Genomic DNA, 23944 nt, shown 5'->3' on the forward strand with positions numbered 1-23944 from the left:
CGCCCGGACGTCGCGGGTTGATGATGACTGTTTAGGTTGTGGGAGGCGGATGATGGCGATGTTTCGGAGTTTAGTCTCCGGGAATCAGACAAAACAAGCAGCGGCATCGGGGGATAACTTGGCGGACACGTACAGTTGCCCGATCTGCCTGGAGGTGTACTACAAGCCGGTGTCAATAGCAAGCTGCGGACATGCGTGAGTTGGTGACGGAGCCGCCGTGTCGGGTCGGCAGATAAATAAATAGTGGCGCTCTCTGGTCTGGTCCGGGGGATGAGACAATGGCTGAGACTCAGTGCAGTGCAGCCGAGGGGAAGTTCAGCTGTGCTCACCGGCAGCGAGCCTTCAATGAGCCGGTGGCAGAGAGGTCATCTTGCCCCTCCACGGGAACTTGCGCTCTCATGTCTTGCTTAAGATGCGTTTTGTGGAGGGTGTCGTGAAGTTCTTGTGGAGCTAAATCGATGGCGTCATCTTCACTCTGGAATCGGTGGTGCATGTTCAATGCACGGCCAGACCGCACGAACTGCTTGTCAGGTCAACACAGCGGTGCAATCAATGGCTTTTAGACACCTGCTGTTTTGCGCCGAGGCAGCGTTTTTATGGAAGATTTGAGATTTGTTTTGTTAATTTTTAAAACATCATTCCCCCCCCCCTTCTTGTTTTGTGGACGTGTTTAAATACAAACGTGACCGTAATTTTGAAGTTCGTGGTGCTTATTACAAGTGCTTCATGAGCGCCAGAGCGTTTTTTATATGTAAATCCATTGTTGTTTCTTCTACCTTCAGATGGAATCTGATAATTGACAAACCTTGATACAAAATAACCATTGCTCGTCCCACATTTCTGAAAACACGTTTGATTTAGTGACGAGAACAAAAATATAAACAAAACTACACCCGTGAACACAGGCTGTATTTTGTCCTAAACCAACCAGAAATTGCTGGAAATCTGACTTTCTGGCAGTCTTGATCCCAATTAAGTATTACTGATTTTAAATTTCTTAATGGACCCTCACAGTTCTATGTCAGAAGGAACAGTCTTAAATGGTGTGTATGAAAAGCTCTGACGAACTGGGTTGTCAGATCTTTCAATGGATACTAATTTGTGCAGATGAGTTCCAGCAATTAGAGGATTAAAATGGCAAAGAGTAGTATGAAATATTCCGTGACAATGAGTAATGAAAGGCAAAACAAATATGCAATGGTGGCACTTGGGAAAAGAAAGTGTGAATATCTTGTTCTAATTTGTTTATTATTAGGTATTGCTTCAACAGAAAAAAAATACATAGGTGATGAGATTATTTGTCATTATATACTGATTTTGCAATGTATGCATTCCATTTTCATTGATTTCTCAACAGGATTTATCTGACCTGATGATGAAATCAGTTTTCTCTATAGGTAATGCAGTTATATAGGTTTTCTCAATAAAATATGTACCCTCAATTGCTTCAATACATTTTATGAAATTAATTGTTTCTCCCTTTATATTTTAATATTTAAATATTGACCCAGAGGTGTACAGTGGAACAACTGGAAGAGCAGCTGCCTCAATGCCAGAGACCTGGGTTCGATCCTGATCTCCAGTGCTGTCAGTGTGGAGTTTGCACATTCTCCCTGTAACTCTGTGGGTTTCCTTAAGGCACTCCAGTTTCCTCCCACACTCCAAAGCCATGTGGTTGTGTAGGTTGATTGGCTTCTGTAAATTGCCCCTTGTGTGTAGGGAGTGGGTATAGAAAGTGGGATGACCAAGAACTAGTGTGATTGATCAATGGTCTGTGTGGATTTGATGCGCCAAAGGGCCTGTTTCCATGCTCTAAACCAAGAGGAATCTGTTTTCAGTTTTTGCTTTTAATGATTTGAAGCAACATGTATTATTTTGAAATAGTGTAGATTTTGTGTCTCCAGGATGTTTTAAGGGAAGTGCCCCTTACTGATAATGGCTGAAACAACCATTATCAATTTATGTTTAGGAAGGAACTGCAAATGCTGGTTTACAGCGAAGACGGACACAAAATGCTGAAGTGACTCACAAGTAGCATCTCTGGAGAAAAGGAATGGGTGCCGTTCGGGTCAAGACTTTTTAGATGGTCTGAAGAAGGGTCTGGACCCAAAACGTCACCTATTCCTTTTCTCCAGAGCTGCTGCCTGACCTGCTGAGGTACATCAGCATTTTGTGTCTATCTTCATTGTTAGTTGATAATGTATTTGTACTTGTGGTCAGCTGAGTTTTCATATCACACATGCTTTCATACAGGGCATTAAGAAAAATAAAGACTCAAGCACTTGGCAAAGTTCCGTCAGTGTTTTCAAGTTTTCTATTACCCTTAAGGTTTTCAACATTTATTTAGTAAACTGAATTCCTCTAGCAAGCATACATTGATTATTCACAAATAAACACCAGGAATCTAAAGGATGTATTTTAATTTTACATTTTCAGAATAGTACTAATGAATACATATTGAACAGTTTACTGGAGCAATAAATATATTATGAAATAAAACTAGAAAACACACAGTTTTAGTATTTGTATGTAATGAAATGAAGTCAATTAATAAATTGCATTGTGAAAGACTCAGTAGGAAAATGACCACAGAATGGGACATTTTACATGGATTTTGAGAGTGACACCTATTGCAAACATGTAAATGCAAGAACACATGCAAATAAGAGCAGCAGCATGCCATTTGGCTTCTCAAACTTGCTCAGTCTCCATCCTACCTCGCTATTCAATATGATCATGGCTGGTTTATCCCAGATCTTCCTCCTCTGTACCAGATGCAGATAGTGCTTAATTCCCCATTCTTTCTACAAAGAAATAATTCATAATTACAAATGAGTATGCCTTCCATAACTTAGAGAATCAAATGGTGACAGTCGTGGTAGCAATGGGAGTCGGTGAGAATATTGGGTGTTAGCCTATCCCTGAAATGGAAACTGAAATGGAATTGAATGTTCCACAGTCATCTGTATACATTCCCAATTTCCGGGTTTACCATTGAAGGAAGGTAATTACCATCACAGCTGAAGATGAAAATGTCAAGGACAATGCTATGGGAAACTCCTGCAGTTTGCCTCGGAGTTGAGATGATTGACCAAAGACCACAACCGTCTTTCTTTGAATGGGATGTGACTTCAGCCATTGGAGTATTTACCCTTTGATGCCGATTGACTTCAGTTTTACCAGGGTTCTTGATGCCATGCTATCCTGATATCAAGAGCTGTCATTCCTGCCTCCTCTCTGCAATTTGTTCTTCAATCCATGTTTGGATCAAATTGCGATAAAGCACTGAGTGGACCTGACAAAACTCACTGCCATAGTCTACAGGTCATGGGTGAGTATATGCTACTTGGTAGTGTTGTCATCCTCGTCTTTCATCGCAATGCCAATGAAACAGAGCAAACAAATTTGGGTGGTAGTTAGACAGATTTGATTAGTCCTGCTTTCTGTGAACAGAACGTGTTGGCAATTTTCCACATCAATAGAGTTTTATTTATCATTGATGCAACAATACTGGAACAACTTGACTAGAGATGCAGCTGGTTCTGGAGCACAGCTCTTCAGTACTACAGCTGGGATGTTTTTTTTTAGTTCTGTATTCTTTGCAGTATCCGTTACTGTTTCTTGATGACACATGGACTGAATTCAATTGGGTTCTGATTGACTTTAAAGTTGGGGATCTTAAACAAGATATAGTGTCTGCTGGGCAGTTCTGGCTGAACAAGGTTGCAGATGCTTCAGCCTTGCATTTAGCAGTGACTTGCTAGAACCAACTGCCCCCTTTACCCCAACTACACAAACATCAAGGGTGATGTATGCTGCCTCTTCCCTGTAGCTGTTTAATTATGCACCACCATTTGTGGCTGGCTGGATATGGTGGACCTGTAGATCTTTAATAACAAAATAGCTGAATTGATTGTGCGTGGTGCTTTGTTAAAGTGTAGTTTTGTGTGAATGACCAAAGTTGTAATTTTTTAATGAGGTTCATGTGGTAGCATCTTAGTTGAGAGGCTGTAAATGATTATTTGTAGGGATCTGTATTATCAAGACATACTCTGCATGCAGCTATACATGCACGGAAGTGCTGGCACCATTTTCTCATTGCAAAGAATGCGCTGTGTGGCTGAGTTGGCACATTAACCAAATTATTCACTTGTGATGCATATACATTGTGCAATGCAAGACAAACTCGAAGGGAAAAGTTTTTTCAAATGGTGACGGATTTGCAAATATATCGAAGAACATGGAGTACTGTTCCATGTTCATTATTTTGGCCTCTTTGCTTGAATAAGAATGGAAAAACTGGCCCAAGAGACTGCAGTTGCTGTAATCTGGTGCAAAATAGGAAAGCTGCTGGGGGAAGTAGGTGGGGCAGGCATCATTTGTGGAAGGAAGTGGACAGTCAGTGTTTTGGGTCATCTGTTTAGTGCGGTGAGAGCCCCGTGCAATATCAAGGGCTTGATGGACGGTGGGCAGGCAAAGGAATGGTTTCTTCCCACATTGTTGACCATCCGTCTCCACCGATGCTGCCTGACCTGCTGTGTTCCCTTAACAGCTTTCTCTTTTAGACATTGAAAGGATGTTTGCTCAGGCTGCAGAGATATCTAGGACTATGGTGAGAAATGTATTTACTCAGAGGGCCATCGGTTTATTGATACTCAGCCTGTACATATTTATCCAAGATTGATTGGGATTTCTAGATTATTTGGATACTGGGAACTGAGGAAAATTGGGATCAGGTGCGGAAGTGGAGTTAAGGTAGAGTATCATGCACGATTGATGGCAGAGCAAATTTAAGGGATTATATGGTCTATTTGAATGATAATAACATCTGATTATACAATTGCAAGCAGTAACAATAGAAATTGGGCAGGTAATAGTGGGAAGTAGTGTGTTAACCAAGTACTGTGAGCAAAGAAAATAATAGGGGGACACAATATATTGAGTTACGGTCAAGGGCGACCCAATAGGGGATTCGATCGGGTGCTGTCTGCATGGAGTTTGCACATTCTCCATTTGACCACGTGGGTTTCCTCTGGGTTCTCTAGTTTCCTCCCACATCTCAAAGACATGTGGGTTTGCAGGTTAATTGGACTCTGTAAATTGCACCTAGTGTGTCGGACGTGGATGCAAAACATAGAGCTAGTGTGAATGGGCAATCGATGGTCAGCATAGACTCACAGAGTCAAAGGGCCTGTTTCAATGCTGGATCTCTAAAGATAAATTTTCCACGTCACTTCAAATTTTTGAATACTGACCAAAGGTGGGGAGAAGAATCGTCCATAAAGTTGTCTTAACTGATGTTACAGAAATTAAATTACTTATTGGACACTGACAAATTCTCAATTGTTTCCCCACAATATTTTATTGTCAATATCTTTTAAGCTATTATCTATCTTTTATTGCTAAGGCTTCATTTGTCTATTGCATCATGTGTGATGGTGCAGAATGAAAAAACATGGAGCTGAATTATAAGTCACCATGCAGGGTTGGAGTGAAGTTGTTAATTTGCTGTGCCTGTAAATAATAAACTGAAGGCACAAAGACTGCATATGATATGGTGTGCAGTATCTTCAGATTCGCTTTTTAAACATATGAAATGAGAACAATTATTTAACTTTGGCACCTAAATGATATCCTGAAATGTTCATTGCCATATTGTCATGCAATACAAGAGAACGCAGGGAGAAGATTTTAAAATGTGGGAGTAAAGTAATTGTGTAAACTAATAAGCACTGTGTCGCAAGGAACTGCAGATGCTGGTTTAAACCGAAGATAAACACAAAATGCTTGAGTGACTCAGAGGGACAGGCAGCATCTCTGGATAGAAGGAATTGGTGATGTTTTGGGTCAAGACCCTTCTTCAGACTGAGAGTCAGGGGAGAGGGAGGCACAGAGATAAGGCTATAATAAAAAAACAAGAACCGATAACCACTGCTTGCCCTCATGGCTGAGTACCCATAAATTGGAAGAAAAATCTGACCTGAGAAAATACAGTTGTGTATTCTTGCCCATTCTTGGGAGACAAAACAGGTTAAAAATCAAAAAAATACTTAACTCAAATGCCCTAAATTTTAATCATTTTATAAATATATAATATATAATTACCACCACAAAAAAATGATTAATATTACAGTTGTATGCTATAATTTGATTTATTCACAAAATGCTGGAGTAACTCAGCAGGTCAGGCAGCATCTCGGGAGAGAAGGAATGGGTGACGTTTCGGGTCGAGACCCTTCTTCGTCTGAAGAAGGGTCTCGACCCGAAACGTCACCCATTCCTTCTCTCCAGAGATGCTGCCTGACCTGCTGAGTTACTCCAACATTTTGTGAATAAATCGATTTGTACCAGCATCTGCAGTTATTTTCTTATACTACTTGTATGCTATAATTTTATGCTTGGCTGTCCTTGGCAACAAACCCCTTCAAAAATTTTTTTTTGTGCCAGGGATATCATCTTCATGCGTTTGCTGCATTTTAGTGACTCTTGGGGAAAAAAACTGATGAGTTTATGCCTTGCCATCTATTACAAAGTCATTTTTAATACACCCACATTTCACTTATCTAACACAACAAGAAGTAGATTAAATAATCTGTTAGAGAAGGCTTCTCCCGGTATATGATTATGTCATCGATGCAAAGAACCCAAGGGTGACAAACGTTGGTGAGAATCTAGGATACTTTATTATCAGGTTGTTTCTTCTTTCATAAACAAAAAGTAGGTTTGACTCTTCCTTTGTACCTTTATTCTAGGTATGTGTATGTATTTTAGTTCTTTTCAAATAAAATCAGGCTTCTCAACATAAAAAGCAGATGAAAAATCAGATCTTGGAAGTTGGGCTTTTATTTAATAATCATTTTCAGGTTCTGGATATTGCTGGCAAAGCCATTATTTCTTGCCTGCCCTTAATTGTGCCACGACTACAGACCTTGCAGTCAAGGAGGAAGTATTCCCACAGAGCTTTTAGATAGGAGTCCCAGTGTGTAGCCCTAGCAAAAAAGAAGGACCTATGACGTATTTCCATGTCAGCATGGTCTGCAATCTGGAGGGAATCGCATGCAGAATGCAGGATAGTTAGAACTTGGAAATAAATATCTCGCTTTATCGTGTCTGCAAGGAAGATGAAGAATTTTGTATGAGGAAGGATTGCCTTTGCTGAGATAAAATCATCTATTGATGAGAGAAAATATTATGAGGCTAAGCAGGCTTTGAGACTTGGGTAACATTGAGAAGTGGAAGAAAATTAATAGCTAATGAAAATTAGTGTATACTAGACCAAGTGGACCCGTTGGGCCGAAACCTCTCCTGGTGCATTGATGCAGCACCCCCTTCTCCCTCTCCCCCTCTCCTCTGCCTCTCCCCTTCCCCTCCCTCCCTGCTCCCTCCTCCCCTCACCCCTCTCTTCCCTTCCCCACTCTATCCCCCTCAACCCCCCTTATCTTCCCTCCCTCCCTAGGAGATAGATTTAAGCTTTAAAATGTGAATAACTTTAAAAATATAACAACGATTTCAATGAAACTTCCATTAGCATCAAAGGGACGACGGTGAGTAAGGTGGGCCTAAAATTGTTGCGCTATCGTATACCGTTTTGGCTGTAGTTCAGGAACAAACAAACAAACAAGAGTTTTAGTATTTAGATGCTCCCAGAAATGGGAAGAGAAGAGACAGAATGTAACATTTCAGACAATGTTCTTGCACATGACAAAAGCAGTGGTAGCTAAATGGGGGTTTTAATATTCACGTGGATAGGAATAAGTTTTCTGAGTGCTGGAGAGTGTTTTGCAACATTCTTTCAGAACCAAGAAGAAGGCAGGCTACATTAGATCTACAAATGGCTAATGAACTATATTTATTGTGCTAATGATGTGTGAATACTTTCCAAATAGTTATCATGATGTGATCGTGTTCAACGCCACTTACATTTGAAAGAGAAATGTGATAAAGTTAGTGAGATTTCAGATACATGCAGAGTTGACTTCTTTGCAGTGTGGTAAAGCTGTTACTGCTAAACTGGGAAAATCTGTTAATGGGTAAACAACATAAGCTAGGTGGGAGAAGTTCACAGAAACAACTTTAGTTTCATCCAGGATCAATTTATACCCCAAAGGTGATAAAAGCTCAATTTGCAAATAAAAATTACGAGTGACTGATGACATAAAGGGCGGTCACGGTGGTGCAGGGGTAGAGTTGCTGCCTTACAGCGAATTCAGCGCCAGAGACCCGGGTGCTGTCTGTACGGAGTTTGTACGTTCTCCCCGTGATCTGCGTGGGTTTTTCCCTGAGGTCTTCGGTTTCTTCCCACACTCCAAAGATGTACAGGTTTGCAGGTTAATTGGCTTGGTAAATGTAAAAATTGTCCCTAGTGGGTGTAGGATAGTATTCATTTGCGGGGTCGCTGGTCGGTGTGGACCTGGTGAGCCTGTTTCCGCACTGTATCTCTAATCTAAAGCTAAAACTAAAATAAAAGGCACACAAGAAAGCAACAATGTCCATAGATCCTGCTGACTGGATTAATCGAGAGAGTCATACGGCACAGCCTACCTCCTCCAAGCCAACCAAGAAGCCCCATCTAAGCTAATTACATATGCCTGCACTTGGCCCATATCTCTCTAAACCATTCCTTCCAGGTACTTGGCCAGGTATCTTTTCAATGCTATTATAGTATTTGCTTCAACTACCTCCTCTGAACAGCTAATTCCATTTATGTACCAACCTCTGAGTTTAAAAAGTTGCCCCTCGGGTTCCATTAAATCTTGTCTCTCTCTCCTTAAACAAACGTGCTCTTGTTTTTGAATCCCTTATCTATATACTAAAACTTGTTTGTTTGTTCCTGAACTACAGCCAAAATGGTTCACAATAGCGCAACAATTTTAGGCCCACCTTACTCGCCGTCGTCCCTTTGGTGCTAATGGAAGAAGTTTCATTGAAATTGGTGTTATATTTTTTAAGTTTCACATTTTAAAGTTTAAATCTATCTTCTAGGGAGGGAGATGGGGATAAGGGGGTTGAGGGGAGGAGGGAGGACGAGGCGAGGAGGGGGGGGGGGGAGAGGAGAGGGTGCTGCACCAATGCAGGAGAAGTTTGGGACCAACGGGTCCACTTGGTCTAGTCCTGGATAAAAGTCTGTGTGCTCACCCTGTCGATTTCCCTCATGATTTTATACACGTCTGTAAGATCAACCCTCAGCTTCCTGCATTCCAAGGAATAAAGTCCTAACGTGCACAACTTCCCCCTATAGCTAAGTCCCTCAAGTTCTGGCAACATCCTCATGCAACTGTGGAGGAAAGGGTGATAACATGATACAAAGCATGAATATGAAAAGAAATCTGGAAAAGTATAAAGTCAACACAAACTTTATTCCCAATTAAATTGAGCAAAAGGTGGCCAGCAATATAGAGGGCCTTAAATTCCAAATGGTGATATCGTAATTCAAAATATAGATACGATAGAAATACTGAATTATTGCATTTATATTATAAGACATGGGTGGCAGGAAAATAATTTTTGATCGGAGATGGCAGCTTATCAGAATTAAACTTTTTAAAAAAAAACCAAATATGCAGAAGTGGCAGGTGGGAGCTTCAGGTCATGCTGCTGCCTCACACCTCTAGGGACCCAAGTTCAATGCTAGCATTGAATACTTTATACGTGGGTTTGCACCTTCTCCCTGTAACTGTGTGGATTTCCCCACCTTAAAGATGTGCCAGTAGATTAACTAGCTGATATCAATTTCCCCTTAGTATTGGTAAGTTGAAGGGATTCAGGGAATGCGACTGATAGCTTTGCTGTATTGGGAACTGGAATGGATCTGATTTGGTTGTATGACCACCTTCATTACTGTAATAAGTAATGACGCTGAGGAGTAACAACAGACCACATGTTTCCATCTCTCGGTTATTAAAAAAAGTTAAGAATTGTGCAGATACCGTGATATCTTCCAAAGTTCCCTTAATTTGGCAGCGATTCTTTTGACTGAAAAATTATGTATTTTACTTTGTTGCTTAGCAATATTGAGAATAAGAAGCCATGAAGTTAAAGATCATTATGAAGTTAAACATCATATTGTAAAATTATTTATTTAGAGTTCAAGACTGAGTCACTAAACATTTTGAAATGATCTGAAAGAGTCAGGATGGATTTGTAAACTGGGTCACCTGTGCCTGTTCAATCTGATTTCTTAAATAATATCTTAAATAATAGACATTCTCTGTGCACTATTCATTCAAAAAATAATCAAGGACCTTCCATTCAGCATTTAATTAAGTCACTCGTAATTGGCTATAATCTAAAATTTAAACTCTCCAGAATTGACAACAAAATATTGGCCTAGTTAAGAAATTGCCTGAACAGTAGGACAGAGATTAGTGATAATGGACAATTCTCTAATTTGTTCAGAGTAATTATTGGTGCACCACAAGGATCTGTGTTGGGTGTACAACCATATGTCATAAATATAAACAAATTTGATAATAAGATGGAGGCTTTGAGAATAACTAGATTCTCAGCTTTGACACAAATATGGGGACTGTAAGAATTCTAAATTTAAATAATTTTAAAATTAAAATAGTCATACAGCACGGAAACAGGCCTTTGGCCCAACAGTGCCTATGCTGACCGAGATGCCCCATTTACACGTCCCACCTGTCTGCATTTGGCCCATATCCCTCTAAGCCTTTCTTATCCATGTACCTGTCCAAATGTCTTTTAAATGTTGTTATAGTACCTGTCTCAGCTACCACCTTTGGCAGTTCATTCCATATATCCTTCACCATCTTTCCCCTTTCATCTTAAATCTATGTCCTCTGGTTCGTGCTTCACCTACTCTGGGTAAAAGACTCTGTGCATTCACCCCATCTATTCCCCTCATGATTTTACACTCTATAAGGTCAGCGCATCCTCCTGCATTCCAAGGGATAAAGTCCCAACCTGCCCAACCTCTCCCTGTAGCTCAGGCTCTCAAGTCCTGGCAACATCCTCGTAATCAAGATTCCGATCACTGATCAGTCCTGAACCTGCTGTGCTTTTTATAATGATCAATGCTATCTACAATACCACCCACTTTAGGTGGTAATGCAATTTTACAAATCATGTCTTCTACAGGGCTCACTGGTGCACCGTGGCGTCGGCAGGTCTGCTATAACTGAGGGGTCCTTTAAAAAGAGGGTGTATTGTGTATCTTGCATGTCAAGTTGTTTGCTGAATATCTAGCAATGGCTAACTAGTAGCTGTAGCTCCTCTGTATTCACCACAGATCTGGATATAAGACACAGTGCTAGAGTAACTCAGCAGATCAGGCATCAGGCCTGGATGGCATGAATATGTGATTTTTATTTGGGGGGGGTCGGAACCCTTCTTGACCAGAAAAATCACCTCTCCATGTTCTCTGTGGATACTACCTGACCCACGAGGCTCCAGCACATTGTGTCTATTTTTTGTAAACTAACAACTGCAGTTTCTTGTATAATGGAAGTGGGGAATGGCCTTAGATATCTGACTACTTTTTAAAATTATGATTTTTGTTTAGAGATACCGCGCGGAAACAAGCCCTTCGGCCCACCAGGTCTACACCGACCAGCGATCCCCGCGCATTAACACTACCCTACACACACATGGGGCAATTTTTACATTTACCAAGCCAATTAACGTACATATCTGTACGTCTTTGGGGTGTGGAAGGAAACCGATGATCTCAGAGAATACCCACGCAGGTCACGGGGAGAATGTACAAACTCCGTACAGACAGCACCTGTAGGTCTCCGGTGCTGTATTCACTGTAAGGCAGCAACTTTACCGCTGCACCACCGTGACTATGACAGACACAGATAGACACAAAATGTTGGAGTAACTTAGTGGGTACATGTGATAATAAATAATTAAAATTGTAAATCAACCCTTTTCCCACCATGTGCTTAGCAGTACTATGGGTCCCAGCCCGAAACGTCACTTGTCTATTTTCACCGGAGATGCTGCCTGACCCATTGAGTTACTCAAGCATTTTGTGTCTATGTTTGGTATGAACATACATCTGCAATTTGTTTTCTATTACTATGGTAGATATCTTGCTTTTGAGGATGGTAATATCATTGAATTTCAGTTTGTATCTAAGCTAGCAAGATTGTAGGACAGCATGTTCTTGAAATAAATGAAGCATGTTCTGACTTTATCTATTTATTATTTTGAGCAGACCTAATGGAAGTAGGTAACGTCATTCCATTCTAGTTCATTGGGTTCTGAGGAGACCAGTGTGAGATTTACAGTCTCCACATTGGGTGGGGCAGGAGCTGCTTACAGATCACTGCAGAGTTTGGAAGGTGGTGCATTCCTCCCATTATTCACAGATTTAGGGTTTTTTTGTGCAGATGACAAATGGGCATTATCAGATACATCCTTCATGCTCCATCTCCATTTTGAACAATTATGAGCCAGGAATTTCCGTGAATCTGTGGGCATGTGAAACTTTTCAAAAGAGGCTTTGTGAACCACCTTGATTGTTGCCATCTTGCAGCTTGGAATAGCGTTTCACTGTTAAGGGCCTGGTGTTAGGTGTGTGAGTGATGTGACTTGTCCATTGTAGTCAGCCAAGTGTAATTTAAGGCCGACATGTTGTGGTTGCTGCTGACATTGGTTTGCTTATCCTTAAAATGATTTTGGACAATTTTAAGGGATAGCAGAACGGCACAACCGTTTGTACTACTGCCCTGGTTCCAATGACCCAAGTCCAATATGACTTGGGTTGTTAAATGTATGGAGGTTACACATTCTTCCTGTGATCTTGCACATGTCTGCTTGCAGCTGTGCTTTTCTCCTATGTCCCAAAGATGTGCTTGTTGTAGATGTTGTAGGGCGGCACGGTGGCGCAGCGGTAGAGTTGCTGCCTTACGGCGAATACAGCGCCGGAGACTTAGGTTCGATCCTGACTACGGGTGCTGTACTGTACGGCATTTGTACGTTCTCCCCGTGACCTGCGTGGGTTTTCACCGAGATCTTCGGTTTCCTCCCACACTCCAAAGACGTACAGGTTTGTAGGTTAATTGGCTGGGCAAATGTAAAAATTGTTCCTAGTGGGTGTAAGATAGTGTTAGTGTGCGGGAATCGCTGGGCGGCACGGACCCGGTGGGCCGAAGGGCCTGTTTCCGCGCTCTATCTCTAAATCTAAAAAATTTAAAATCTAAAAAATGTGCTATTGGCTACTATACATCATCCCTCATTTAAGGTAAATGGGGAAACAAAAATAAAGGAGAGTTGTTGGATGTGTGCGAGAGAACAAGTTGCAGGACCACAGGAGAAAAGAGAAAATCTTTTCATGGTTTTATAAACCTCTGGAGGGTCACCGGCCGCTTAACCTCCTACGCTGCGGGAGGAATAAAGCCCCAGCCTTTCCAGTGCCTCCTTGTAACCCAAGCTCCAGTCCCGGTGAATCTTTTCTGAATCCGTTCCAGCTTAATGACATCCTTCTGTAGCTAGGGGGACCAGAACTATACACAGTATTATAAGTGTGGTCAACCAAAGACTTACAGTTGTAGCATGGCACCTCAAACTTTGCAGGTTGTACCTTTTAGTTGGCAGCCTCAGTCTTCCTTGGCCTCTATACTTATCTACCAAAGCCACACCTTCCTAACCAGAAAGAAAACATGTGTCCACATCTTATACAATCGCCCAACATTTCTGCCCCCCAAGCACCAATCTTCAACCTCCTCCTGCCCTACCGAAAGGTGCAGCCCAAACAGTTTAGATGTTAACTCCTTGGTCTATCTATCTTAGTTTTTCACCACTGCTGTGATAACATATGGCTAATTACTTACTACTTGAGCTCTGTTTTACACTATCGGTACAGTTATGCTTCTCCTTGAGACATTTTTTATCGTTAGCTCTTGATTGTTTGTATTTTTAAATGCGAGAGAAGTTTGAGTTTAGTCTGAGCAGCAGGAGGTGCCCAATTGTCTATGGCCTTGGGTTACTATTGGTACAATGATTATCTGTCTGATGCACAAATATTAAGCAGTTTTGGCATGACTTTTTTAGCCACCAATGACATATATAACTATACTCTGACAAGCATTCATTGTTTCCAGGAACAAGAAAAGGAGATTTGAGATGATGAAAAAAAAGTACTGTACTAAGTGTACAAAGCAAAATTGGACAGATATTCAAGAGTATGTTTGTTTGATAACATCAGTTGGAATCCTCCCATGCCCAGCATTTAACCTTAATGAACCATGCTAAAACAGATCAGCCGTTCATTTTTAGCATTGAAATTTGTGGGAACTTGTTATCTGCAAATTGGCTGGCCATATTTTCTATAATAAAGAGTGCATTCTAAAATATTTTGCCAATTGTTGAGCACCTTGAATTTAGTGGAATTGTGAGAGGCATTGCGTGTGTCTTTTTGGTTTTTATATTTGGTGTTTCTCCATAATGGTACGATTTTAAAGACTATTTGGTTCAGAAGGAAATTTGGCTCGCCTTTAAGCTTTGTGTCAGTAGAATCACCTTTATAGCAAAAAATATTGAAGAGCATTCTGGAGCAGAGCACCTGACAGAACATTGGAGGCCAGAACTGTATCTGCTGTCTTCATCGTTAAAAGTCTTGCTGCGGTGGTTTACAAATACTTTGGGCATCTCCCTTTCACAAAGACTTACTTGCTTTTCCTCTATCGAGTGACATGATGTGTTTTTCCAACTGACAGGTTCTGTAAAATAATGATACTGCAGTAATATTTTTGTATTTTTAGTAGTTTTCTGAACTAGTTGTGACTCTATCTCACTGTTACATAAGTATTGTTCCAGAAAACACTGCAGTGCAGTTATTGACCTCAATGACTAATCGTTTTTGCTTTTTGTACTGCTGAATCCTGTAACTTTGGTATGCAATAAGCATCTGTTGTGTAAATCCCAGAGAAAACTCACATCAGCAATATGTTTTTGCCACCTTGCCAATGAAGGCAGTAACCACAGGCTGAACTCAAACAGGCTTTAAAAAAAATAGGCATCCATTGATTTCAGTGGTCTTTTTCCAGCTTGAATCCCATCATTACGCTGTTTAGGAAAATGAAATGTATATGGCTGTCCCCATTAGATTTTAATGAATATGCTTTCTGATTTTTAACTCCGTATGAAAACCTGAAATGTTCCCGTTAAGAAGCATTGTGTAATTTGCATGTGAGCATTTTATGATGCCAACTTAGTTCAGGGGAATATGAACAGGTTAATTGAATGGGCAAAAAAAATGACCAGTGGAAAAATGTGAGGATATTCACTTTGTTGGAAAAATTGGAAAGCTGAATAATTTAATAATGTGATGAGAGATTTAATTATGTTGGTATTTAGAGGGACTTGGATGTAAATAAATCACTGGAAGTCGGTGTGCAGGTACAATAAACAGTTAGGAAGGTAAGTACCCTTAATATCAAGAGGACTAGAGTACAAGAGAAGGCAAATCTTGTTCCAATCGGATTGGTGAGACTGCATTAGGAATATTGTGTACAGAGTGGTGCTCCATGCAAACGGAAGAATGTACAAGGGTGTATATGTGAAGGATAGAGTGCAGCAAATGTTCACCAGGTATATTCCTGGGATGGTGGGATTATTGTATTGGTTGTATGAAGTAAAAAGTCATATAATCTCTTGAGTCTTTCGTGTCCATCATCTATATTTCAAATGTTCGGCCAGGCTCTTGCACAGTGGACGGCCTTCTCGTTTGCCACTGCTAGATCTTCCAGGCAGCATTGTTCACCAGGAAGTGGGCTTCTTGGTAAGTGTGGCATGGATTGTACACATGTTTCACATTCTGCGTCTGCCGCATTTGCATAGCCCCATTTGCTCATATTGGTCTTGCATCGGCCCATCCCTGTACGAAGCCTACTGATGGACTTCCAGGTCTTCCAGTCACACCTTCCACCACACACAGGTGGTAGCTGTTCCTTGGTTGGGATTGGCAGCTTTTCGTGGTGGTGGTTTTCACTTTGTTTCTTTTCCCACAAGGCTAAGTGTGAATGGCAGGTGTCCCCAACTTGCCTACTACATTCAGTTCTACCAGCAACTGATTTCTGGATTCCTGGTGGAGCAATAATCTTGAATTTAGAAGATTGAGAGGCGATTTCACGTAAATGCATACATTTTGTCGATGATGCAAGCTGTGATGTAGTATCTAGAACTAGGCATCGTGATGTTAAAATAAAGGTCAGCCATTTAGGACTGAGGAGAGACATTTCTTCACCCAGAAGGCAGTGAATTTATGGAATTCTTACTCCGGGAGATGTAGAAGCTTATTCACTGTCTTTTCAAGGCAAGAATCGACAGATTTTTAGATATAAGTAGAATCAAGGAATGACCCCTAGGTGTAATCATGACCAATGATTTGTCCTGGTCCAACTACATTGACACTGCAGCCAAGAGAAAGCATAGCAGTGCCTCTACAGTCCACCATGCAAACCAGCCTTCCCTGCCCCCACCTTCCGCCAAACCATCCAAGGCCTCCATCTATACTTCACAGAGCCTTTGGAAAGCAGCCAACATAATGAAGGTCCACTCGTACCCCAGTCATTCTCTCCTCTCACCGGGTAGAAAGTACAAAAGTGAAAGTGCGACCCACCAGATTCAAGAACCGCTTCTTCCTCACTGTTACCTCACTGTGGAACAGATATCATCGAATGTGAAGAATTAATTCCCAATCTTCCAATTTATCTCATTGTGACCCTCACACTTTTTTAATCTGCGCATTCCGTGTAACTGTAACATCATATTCGGCACTCTGTTTATTTTCACTTTTGCACAACCTGATGTGATTATCTATGATATGATTTGACTGAACAGCACGCAAACACAAAGATTTCCAATATCTTGATAATATATGTCTTATACAGGTAAAAGAATGCCAGTCCAAGGCATAACATTCCTGGAAAACTCGATGCAAAACCCTATCTTGACTCTGTGATCAAATTACTGAAAGCCTTCAAAAAGCACATAGCATCTCCATCTTTTAGAAGCTTTCTTCCAACTGGAGAAGCTAAAACTACCATGCAGCAATTGAATGAATGATTCTTTCTGCCAATCTCATAATGTGATCCTTGGTTAGCATATCAAACCAATTTCAGCTAAGTTTCAATCCATAAATAATGACTGACATGCCTGCATGCCTAAGTTATACAATGAGAAAGATGCAACAGATGGTGTGGCTCGACTTTGATCTTGAATAGTCATTAACTGATAGGTGTAATACAATACAATACAATATATCTTTATTGTCATTGTGCAGGGGTACAACGAGATTGGGAATGCGCCTCCCATACGATGCAATAAATTAATTAGCTAGTCAGTATTCATTTAAACAACCCAATGAAACAAATTAGAACAGTTTTAAAACAGAATAAAGTGCAAGTAGATCTGTGCCGGTTCACTGTGCGATGTGACCATCCGGCTCAGCAGGACCGGATCATAGCAGCTATGGCCCTGGGGATGAAGCTGTTCCTGAGTCTGGAGGTGCGGGCGTAGAAGGCCTTGTATCGTCTGCCCGATGGTAGAAGTTCGAACAGACTGTTGCAGGGGTGTGAAGAGTCTTTGTGGATGCTGGTGGCTTTTCTGAGGCATCATGTGTTGTAGCCCTCCAAGGCTGGTAGCTGTGTTCCGATGGTCCTCTGAGCTCTATGGACTACCCGCTGAAGAGCTTTCCTATCTGCCTCCGTGCAGCTGAGATACCACACCGGGATGCCATGTGTTAGGATGCTCTCTGTGGTCGTCAGTAGCTGTTGGGGTAGACCAGACTTTTTCAGTGTTCTTAGGTAGAACAGTCGTTGCTGTGCCTTCTTGACCAGCGCAGCAGTGTTATTGGACCATGTTAGGTCCTCCGAAATGTGAGTGCCCAGAAACATGAAGCTGGACACTCTCTCCACACTGTCCCCGTTGATAAAGATCGGGGCGTATTCCCCGTTGTGTCACCTATGGAAGTAAACAGAACTGTCCCGGCAGACCCATTGTCTCTGCCTGCTCATGTCCCACCGAACTTATTTCCACCTACCTCGACTCCATCCTATCCCAACTGGTTAAATCCCTCCCCACCTACGTCCAAGACACCTCACACGCTCATCATCTCCTCGATAACTTCCGGTTCCCAGGCCCCCACTCCCTCATCTTTACCATGGATGTCCAGTCACTCTACACTTCCATCCCCCACAAGGATGGTCTTGAAGCCCTCCGTTTCTTCCTCGACCGTAGAACCAGCCAATCCCCATCTACTAACACTCTCCTCCGCCTGGCAGAGCTGGTTCTTACCCTTAACAACTTCTCCTTTGACTCCTCCCACTTCCTCCAAACCAGAGGCGTAGCTATGGGCACTCACATGGGCCCTAGCTACGCCTGCCTCTTTGTCGGGTATGTCGAACAATCCCTGTTCCAGGCGTACACCGGCCCCATCCCCGAACTCTACCTCCGCTACATCGACAACTGCATTGGTGCTACCTCTTGTACCCATGCAGAACTCACTGACTTCATACATTTCACTTCCAATTTCCATCCTGCCCTTAAATATACCTGGACTATCTCTGACATCTCCCTCCCGTTTCTGGACCTCACCATCTCCATCACAGGAGAAAGACTAGTGACTGACATCTACTATAAACCCACTGACTCGCACAGCTATCTGGACTACACTTCTTCCCACCCGGTCTCCTACAAAAAGTCTATCCCCTACTCCCAATTCCTCCGTCTACGCCGCATCTGCGCCCGGGATGAAGTGTTTCACACCAGGGCATCCGAGATGTCCTCATTCTTCAGGAAACGGGGCTTCCCCTCCTCCATTATAGATGAGGCTCTCACTAGGGCCTCTTCTACATCCCGCAGCTCCACTCTTGCCCCCCCTCCCCCCACTCGTAACAAGGACAGAATCCCCCTCGTTCTCACCTTCCACCCCACCAGCCAGCGGATCCAACAAATCATCCGCCAACATTTCCGTCACCTACAACGGGACCCCATCACTGGCCATATCTTCCCATCCCCTCCCCTTTCTACGTTCCGCAGAGACCGTTCCCTCCGTAACTCCCTGGTCCACTCGTCCCTTCCTACCCAAACCACCCCATCCCCGGGCACTTTCCCCTGCAACCACAGGAGATGCAACACCTGTCCCTTTACCTCCCCCCTCAACTCCATCCAAGGACCCAAACAGTCTTTCCAGGTGAGACAGAGGTTCACCTGCACCTCCTCCAACCTCATCTATTGCATCCGCTGCTCCAGGTGACAGCTTATTTACATCGGCGAAACCAAGCGCAGGCTCGGCGATCGCTTCGCTCAACTCCTGCGCTCGGTCCGCATTGGCCAATCTGACCACCCGGTGGCTGAGCACTTCAACTCCCCTCCCACTCCCAGTCTGACCTTTCTGTCATGGGCTTCCTCCAGTGCCATAGTGAGGCCCACCGGAAATTGGAGGAACAGCACCTCATATTTTGCCTGGGCAGCTTGCAGCCCAGTGGTATGAACATTGACTTCTCCAACTTTAGATAGTTCCTCTGTCCCTCTCTTCCCCTCCCCCTTCCCAGATCTCCCTCTATCTTCCTGTCTCCACCTATATCCTTCCTTTGTCCCGCCCCCCTGACATCAGTCTGCAGAAGGGTCTCGACCCGAAACGTCGCCCATTTCTTCTCTCCTGAGATGCTGCCTGACCTGCTGAGTTACTCCAGCATTTTGTGAATAAATACGGAAGTTGATGATCAGCTCCTTGGTCTTGGAGGTGTTTAGGGACAGGTTGTTATTAGAGCACCAGTCCGCCAGGTTCTGCGCATCGGCTCTGTATTTTGTTTCATCATCGTTGGTGATCAGCCCGATCACCGTTGTGTTGTCTGCAAACTTGACAATGGTGTTGGTGTCAAATGCAGGAACACAGTCGTGTGTGAAGAGGGAGTAGAGCATGGGGCTCAGAACACAGCCCTGTGGTGTGCCGGGGTGATCATGGAGGACAGGTGCGGGCCCATTCTCACTGCCTGCGGTCGCTCCAACAGGAAGTCCAGGATCCAGTCGCATAACGACGAGCTGAGGCCTAGCTGGTGGAGTTTGGTGATGAGCTTGGTGGGGATGACCGTGTTGAAGGCGGAGCTATAGTCTATGAATAGCATCCTCACGTACGTACCCTGTCTCTCCAGGTGAGTCAGGACAGTGTGAAGAGCCAGAGAGATGGCATCCTCTGTGGATCTGTTTGCCCTGTATGCAAATTGATGTGGGTCCAGTGAGTCAGGGATGCTGGATCTGATGTGTGAGAGGACCAGCCTTTCAAAGCACTTCATGACTATAGGAGTTAGGGCAACCGGACGGTAGTCGTTCAGGTTGGTGATCTTTGCTTTTTTTTCGGCACTGGCACTATGGTAGCCGACTTCAGGCACTTGGGGACCTTAGCCAGAGATAGTGACAGGTTAAATATCCAGGTGAATACCTCAGCCAACTGTTCAGCGCAGTCCCTAAGTACCCTTCCTTGAACTCCATCCGGGCCTGCAGCCTTGCGTGGGTTGACCCTTTGCAGAGCGCGTTATACCTCCTGTGTGCTCAGTTGCAAGACCTGTCCCTCCGCCTCGGCTGGGGTTCTTCCACTCATGGTGGTGTTGCCAGTTTCGAAGCGGGCAAAGAAGGTGTTTAGCTTGTTGGTTAGTGTGATATCACTGTGGGGGCAGGCAGGGCTGCTCTTGTAGCCAGTGATGTCCCTGACACCCTGCCACACGCTTCTGGTGTCCGTGGTGTTGAAGTGGTCTTTCACCCGTTGCCTGTGGGTGTCTTTGGCCCTTTTAATACCTTTGTTCAGGTTTGACCTGGCAACACTATGCTGGAGTGTCACCAGATTTAAAGGCATTGTAGCGTGCCCTCAACAGGTTCTGTACCTCCTTATTCATCCAGGGTTTCCGGTTTGGGAACATCTTTATTTCCGTGACATTCTCCACACAGCAATTGATGTAGGAGAGCACAGTGGATGTGTATTCCTCCAAGTCTACCTCTGAACCGGAGGTCGCCTGCTGTGCAAACAGGTCCCAGTCGGTGCGATCAAAGCAGTCCTGGAGTTGTAGGGTGGCATCCTCGGGCCGTATTTTGACCGCCTTTATTGTAGGTTTGGTCTTGCGGATGAGGGGTTTGTATGCGGGCAGTAGAAGCAGTGAGAGGTGATCGGATTGTACCATATAATAGTACCGTATTGAACTGTAGTGCCAGTCAGAATACACTTCGAGAGTCAAAAGTGTTTAATTATCATGTATTCTGGGACCAGGATAATAACATTCTTAAATAATGAAACAATTCCTGCTACTTTCACAGATACGTCTTTTATACACTGCTGATGGAAACATAATCTTCTGTAACTGGTGTATTTTGGAAGAAGCCTCCAATATTGCGAATAGTCAAGCACCTACCCAATTTATTTGTCATTTTGAGCTATTGGTAATGGCTTTCTTGGGGATAAATTGACAAATCAAAATCTGCCCATCAGACTGTAAATATAAATTCAAGAATTCCAGTGGTTGTGGGCACAACCACCTGCTATACACTTGCTCAACTTCCGTTCCTCCGACAATGCAAAAGTACCTAAAAAAATAGTGACAGTGAGGAAATAAAAACGCAAAATTATTTTCCAAAAAATAAATGCCTGGAACATCAGTATCCCTTTTTTGAGGAATGCAAGTGTGTTAACATGTATTGTGGCAGCATTTTCACCCTTAAATAAAGGGATTTAATATCAAAGAGTTTAGCACAAAAATCTAAGATGCAAGAAACACTAGAACTCAAGTGGTGTCATTTTCTGTTTGTTTAAAAGAAGTATGGAATAAAGGCCATTTCCCCCCCCCCCCCTTCAATGACACCAAGGAGGCAAAGGAGACTTTCAGGTTGCTTGGTTTGAGAACAGGTCTACCACATTGTGGACTTTGGAAGAGGAAGGATGAGGACCCACAATCCTGTCTATATCGACAGGATGATGGCAGAAAGAGTGAAAGCTTCAAATTCCTGGGCATGCATATTTCTGAAGATCTTTTCTGGACCCAGCACACTGATGCAATTATAAAGAAAGCCCACCAACACCTCTACTTCCTGAGAAGATTGCTGAGACGGTATGACCCTCTTGAACTTCTACAGTTGTGCAGTAGAGAGCATATTGACTGGTTTCATCACGGCCTGGTTCGGCAACTTGAATGCTCTGGAGCGAAGAAGGCTGCGAAAAGTGGTGAACGCTGCCCAGTCCACTACGGTTTCTGACCTTCCCACCATGTAAGGGATTTACAGGAATCGCTGTCTCAAAAACAAAGCCAGCATTATCAGAGACCCACACTACCCTGGCCACACACTCATTTCACTCCTGCCGTCGGGAAGAAGATACAGGAGACTGAAAACTAACGTCAAGGTTCATGGACAGCTTCTTCCCGACAGCGATCAGAATATTAAACACTACAACCTCCAAATAAGCTCTGATCTACATAGACTTGGGGGTATTGGTTTTGTCTTTTAGCACTATTTTTGTGCATACTTGCGTCCATTTGTCCATGGAACTTTTTTCGCTCGTGTCAGACGACGTTCTGCCGTCGCTTTGCCACAGCCAGTGCCACATCTGTGCCTGTGCGGAGATCGTACGCAGTGCATGCCTCTCTACCACGTCAGTAGGTGGGCCATTGTCTGTACCTCTCCGCAGTTGCATTTGTCAGAGGCCGAGAAGCCTCACTTCTGATGTGCTACAAAGTTGAGAACTCTATTCTGCACTCTGTATCTTCCCCTTACTTCTACCTATTGTACTAGACTTTGGTTTGATTGTATTTATGTATTGTAATATCCAAGGTGATTGGACAGCATGCAAAACAATGTTTTTCACTGTAGCTCGGTACATTTGACAATAATAAAACGAAACCCATCATTAGCTGAAGTCCGATGAAGAGTCTCGACCCGAAACGTCACCAATTCCATGTTCTCCAGAGATGCTGCCTGTCCCGCCAAGTTACTCCAGCATTTTGTCTCTATATTGGCTCATTCATGGGCCTGAAAGAAGTGTTAGCAAATGTTTGTAGAAACAAGGAACTGCAGATGCTGGTATACAAAAAAAAGACAACATTTTGGAGTGACTTAGTGGATCAGGCAGCATCCCTGGATAACATGGACGCCTACAAAAAAGACAATATGCTGGAGTAACTCAGTGGGTCATAGAAAAGAGGAACTACAGATTCTGTAGAAAAGAGGAACTGCAGATGTTGTAGAAAGGAGGACCTGCAGATGCTGATCCATGTTCTCCAGGGATCCTGCCTGACTCTGAGTTACTCCAGCATTTTGTGTCCTTTTTTGTTAACTAAAGTTTACACAATCAATATGACTGAAACAGATTACTTGCATGTTAGCTTCTTGCTCTAATTTGAATCTTTGGCATGGTAAATCACTTTTGTAGTATGCAACATTGCAGTAAAGGGTTTTAGAAATGTTAATTGTTTATAAGCTTAATACAGGAACACCGATTTTCCGGCACCCTCGGTTCCAGAGCCTTTGTGGAGTATCTGTTTTTCTGGACCGACAGAGGTCACGTGATAATGAAACGACATTATACCCCTGGCTCGCTAATGGCACCCCTCCCATGTCTCTAAAGCACCACAAAGTACCAGAAACTTAAATTAAATAAATATAAAATGTAAGTTGAATATGAATGGAATGGAATGGGTGACGTTTCGGGTCGAGACCCTTCTTCAGACTGAAGAAGGGTCTCGACCCGAAACGTCACCCATTCCTTCTCTCCCGAGATGCTGCCTGACCTGCTGAGTTACTCCAGCATTTTGTGAATAAATACCTTCGATTTGTACCAGCATCTGCAGTTATCTTCTTATATGAATGGAATGACCTGCCGGCCCATCCACAGCTCCCACCGTCTCCCCGGCCGTTTAGAGCCCTGGCCTCCCACCCCACTCCCGACTGGCAAGGAGCACCAGCGAGCCCTTCACCCACCAAAACTTGGCTG

At 43.1% G+C, this 23944-nt stretch overlaps 1 protein-coding gene across 1 annotated transcript in view; it reads left to right on the forward strand.

Annotated features, from left to right (window-relative positions):
- The first annotated feature begins 41 nt into the window (after window positions 1-41).
- Window positions 42-23944, forward strand: part of rnf166 (ring finger protein 166) — a 44150-nt gene continuing 20247 nt past the window's right edge. Inside the window, exon 1 of the mRNA XM_078400825.1 lies at window positions 42-195. Within this exon, the coding sequence (XP_078256951.1) occupies window positions 50-195 (146 nt within the window). The 5' untranslated portion in view covers window positions 42-49. The remainder of the gene's footprint in view (window positions 196-23944) is intronic.

This window comes from Rhinoraja longicauda, chromosome 6, assembly GCF_053455715.1.
Source record: "Rhinoraja longicauda isolate Sanriku21f chromosome 6, sRhiLon1.1, whole genome shotgun sequence".
In the NCBI taxonomy this organism is placed as follows: Eukaryota; Metazoa; Chordata; class Chondrichthyes; order Rajiformes; family Arhynchobatidae; genus Rhinoraja; species Rhinoraja longicauda.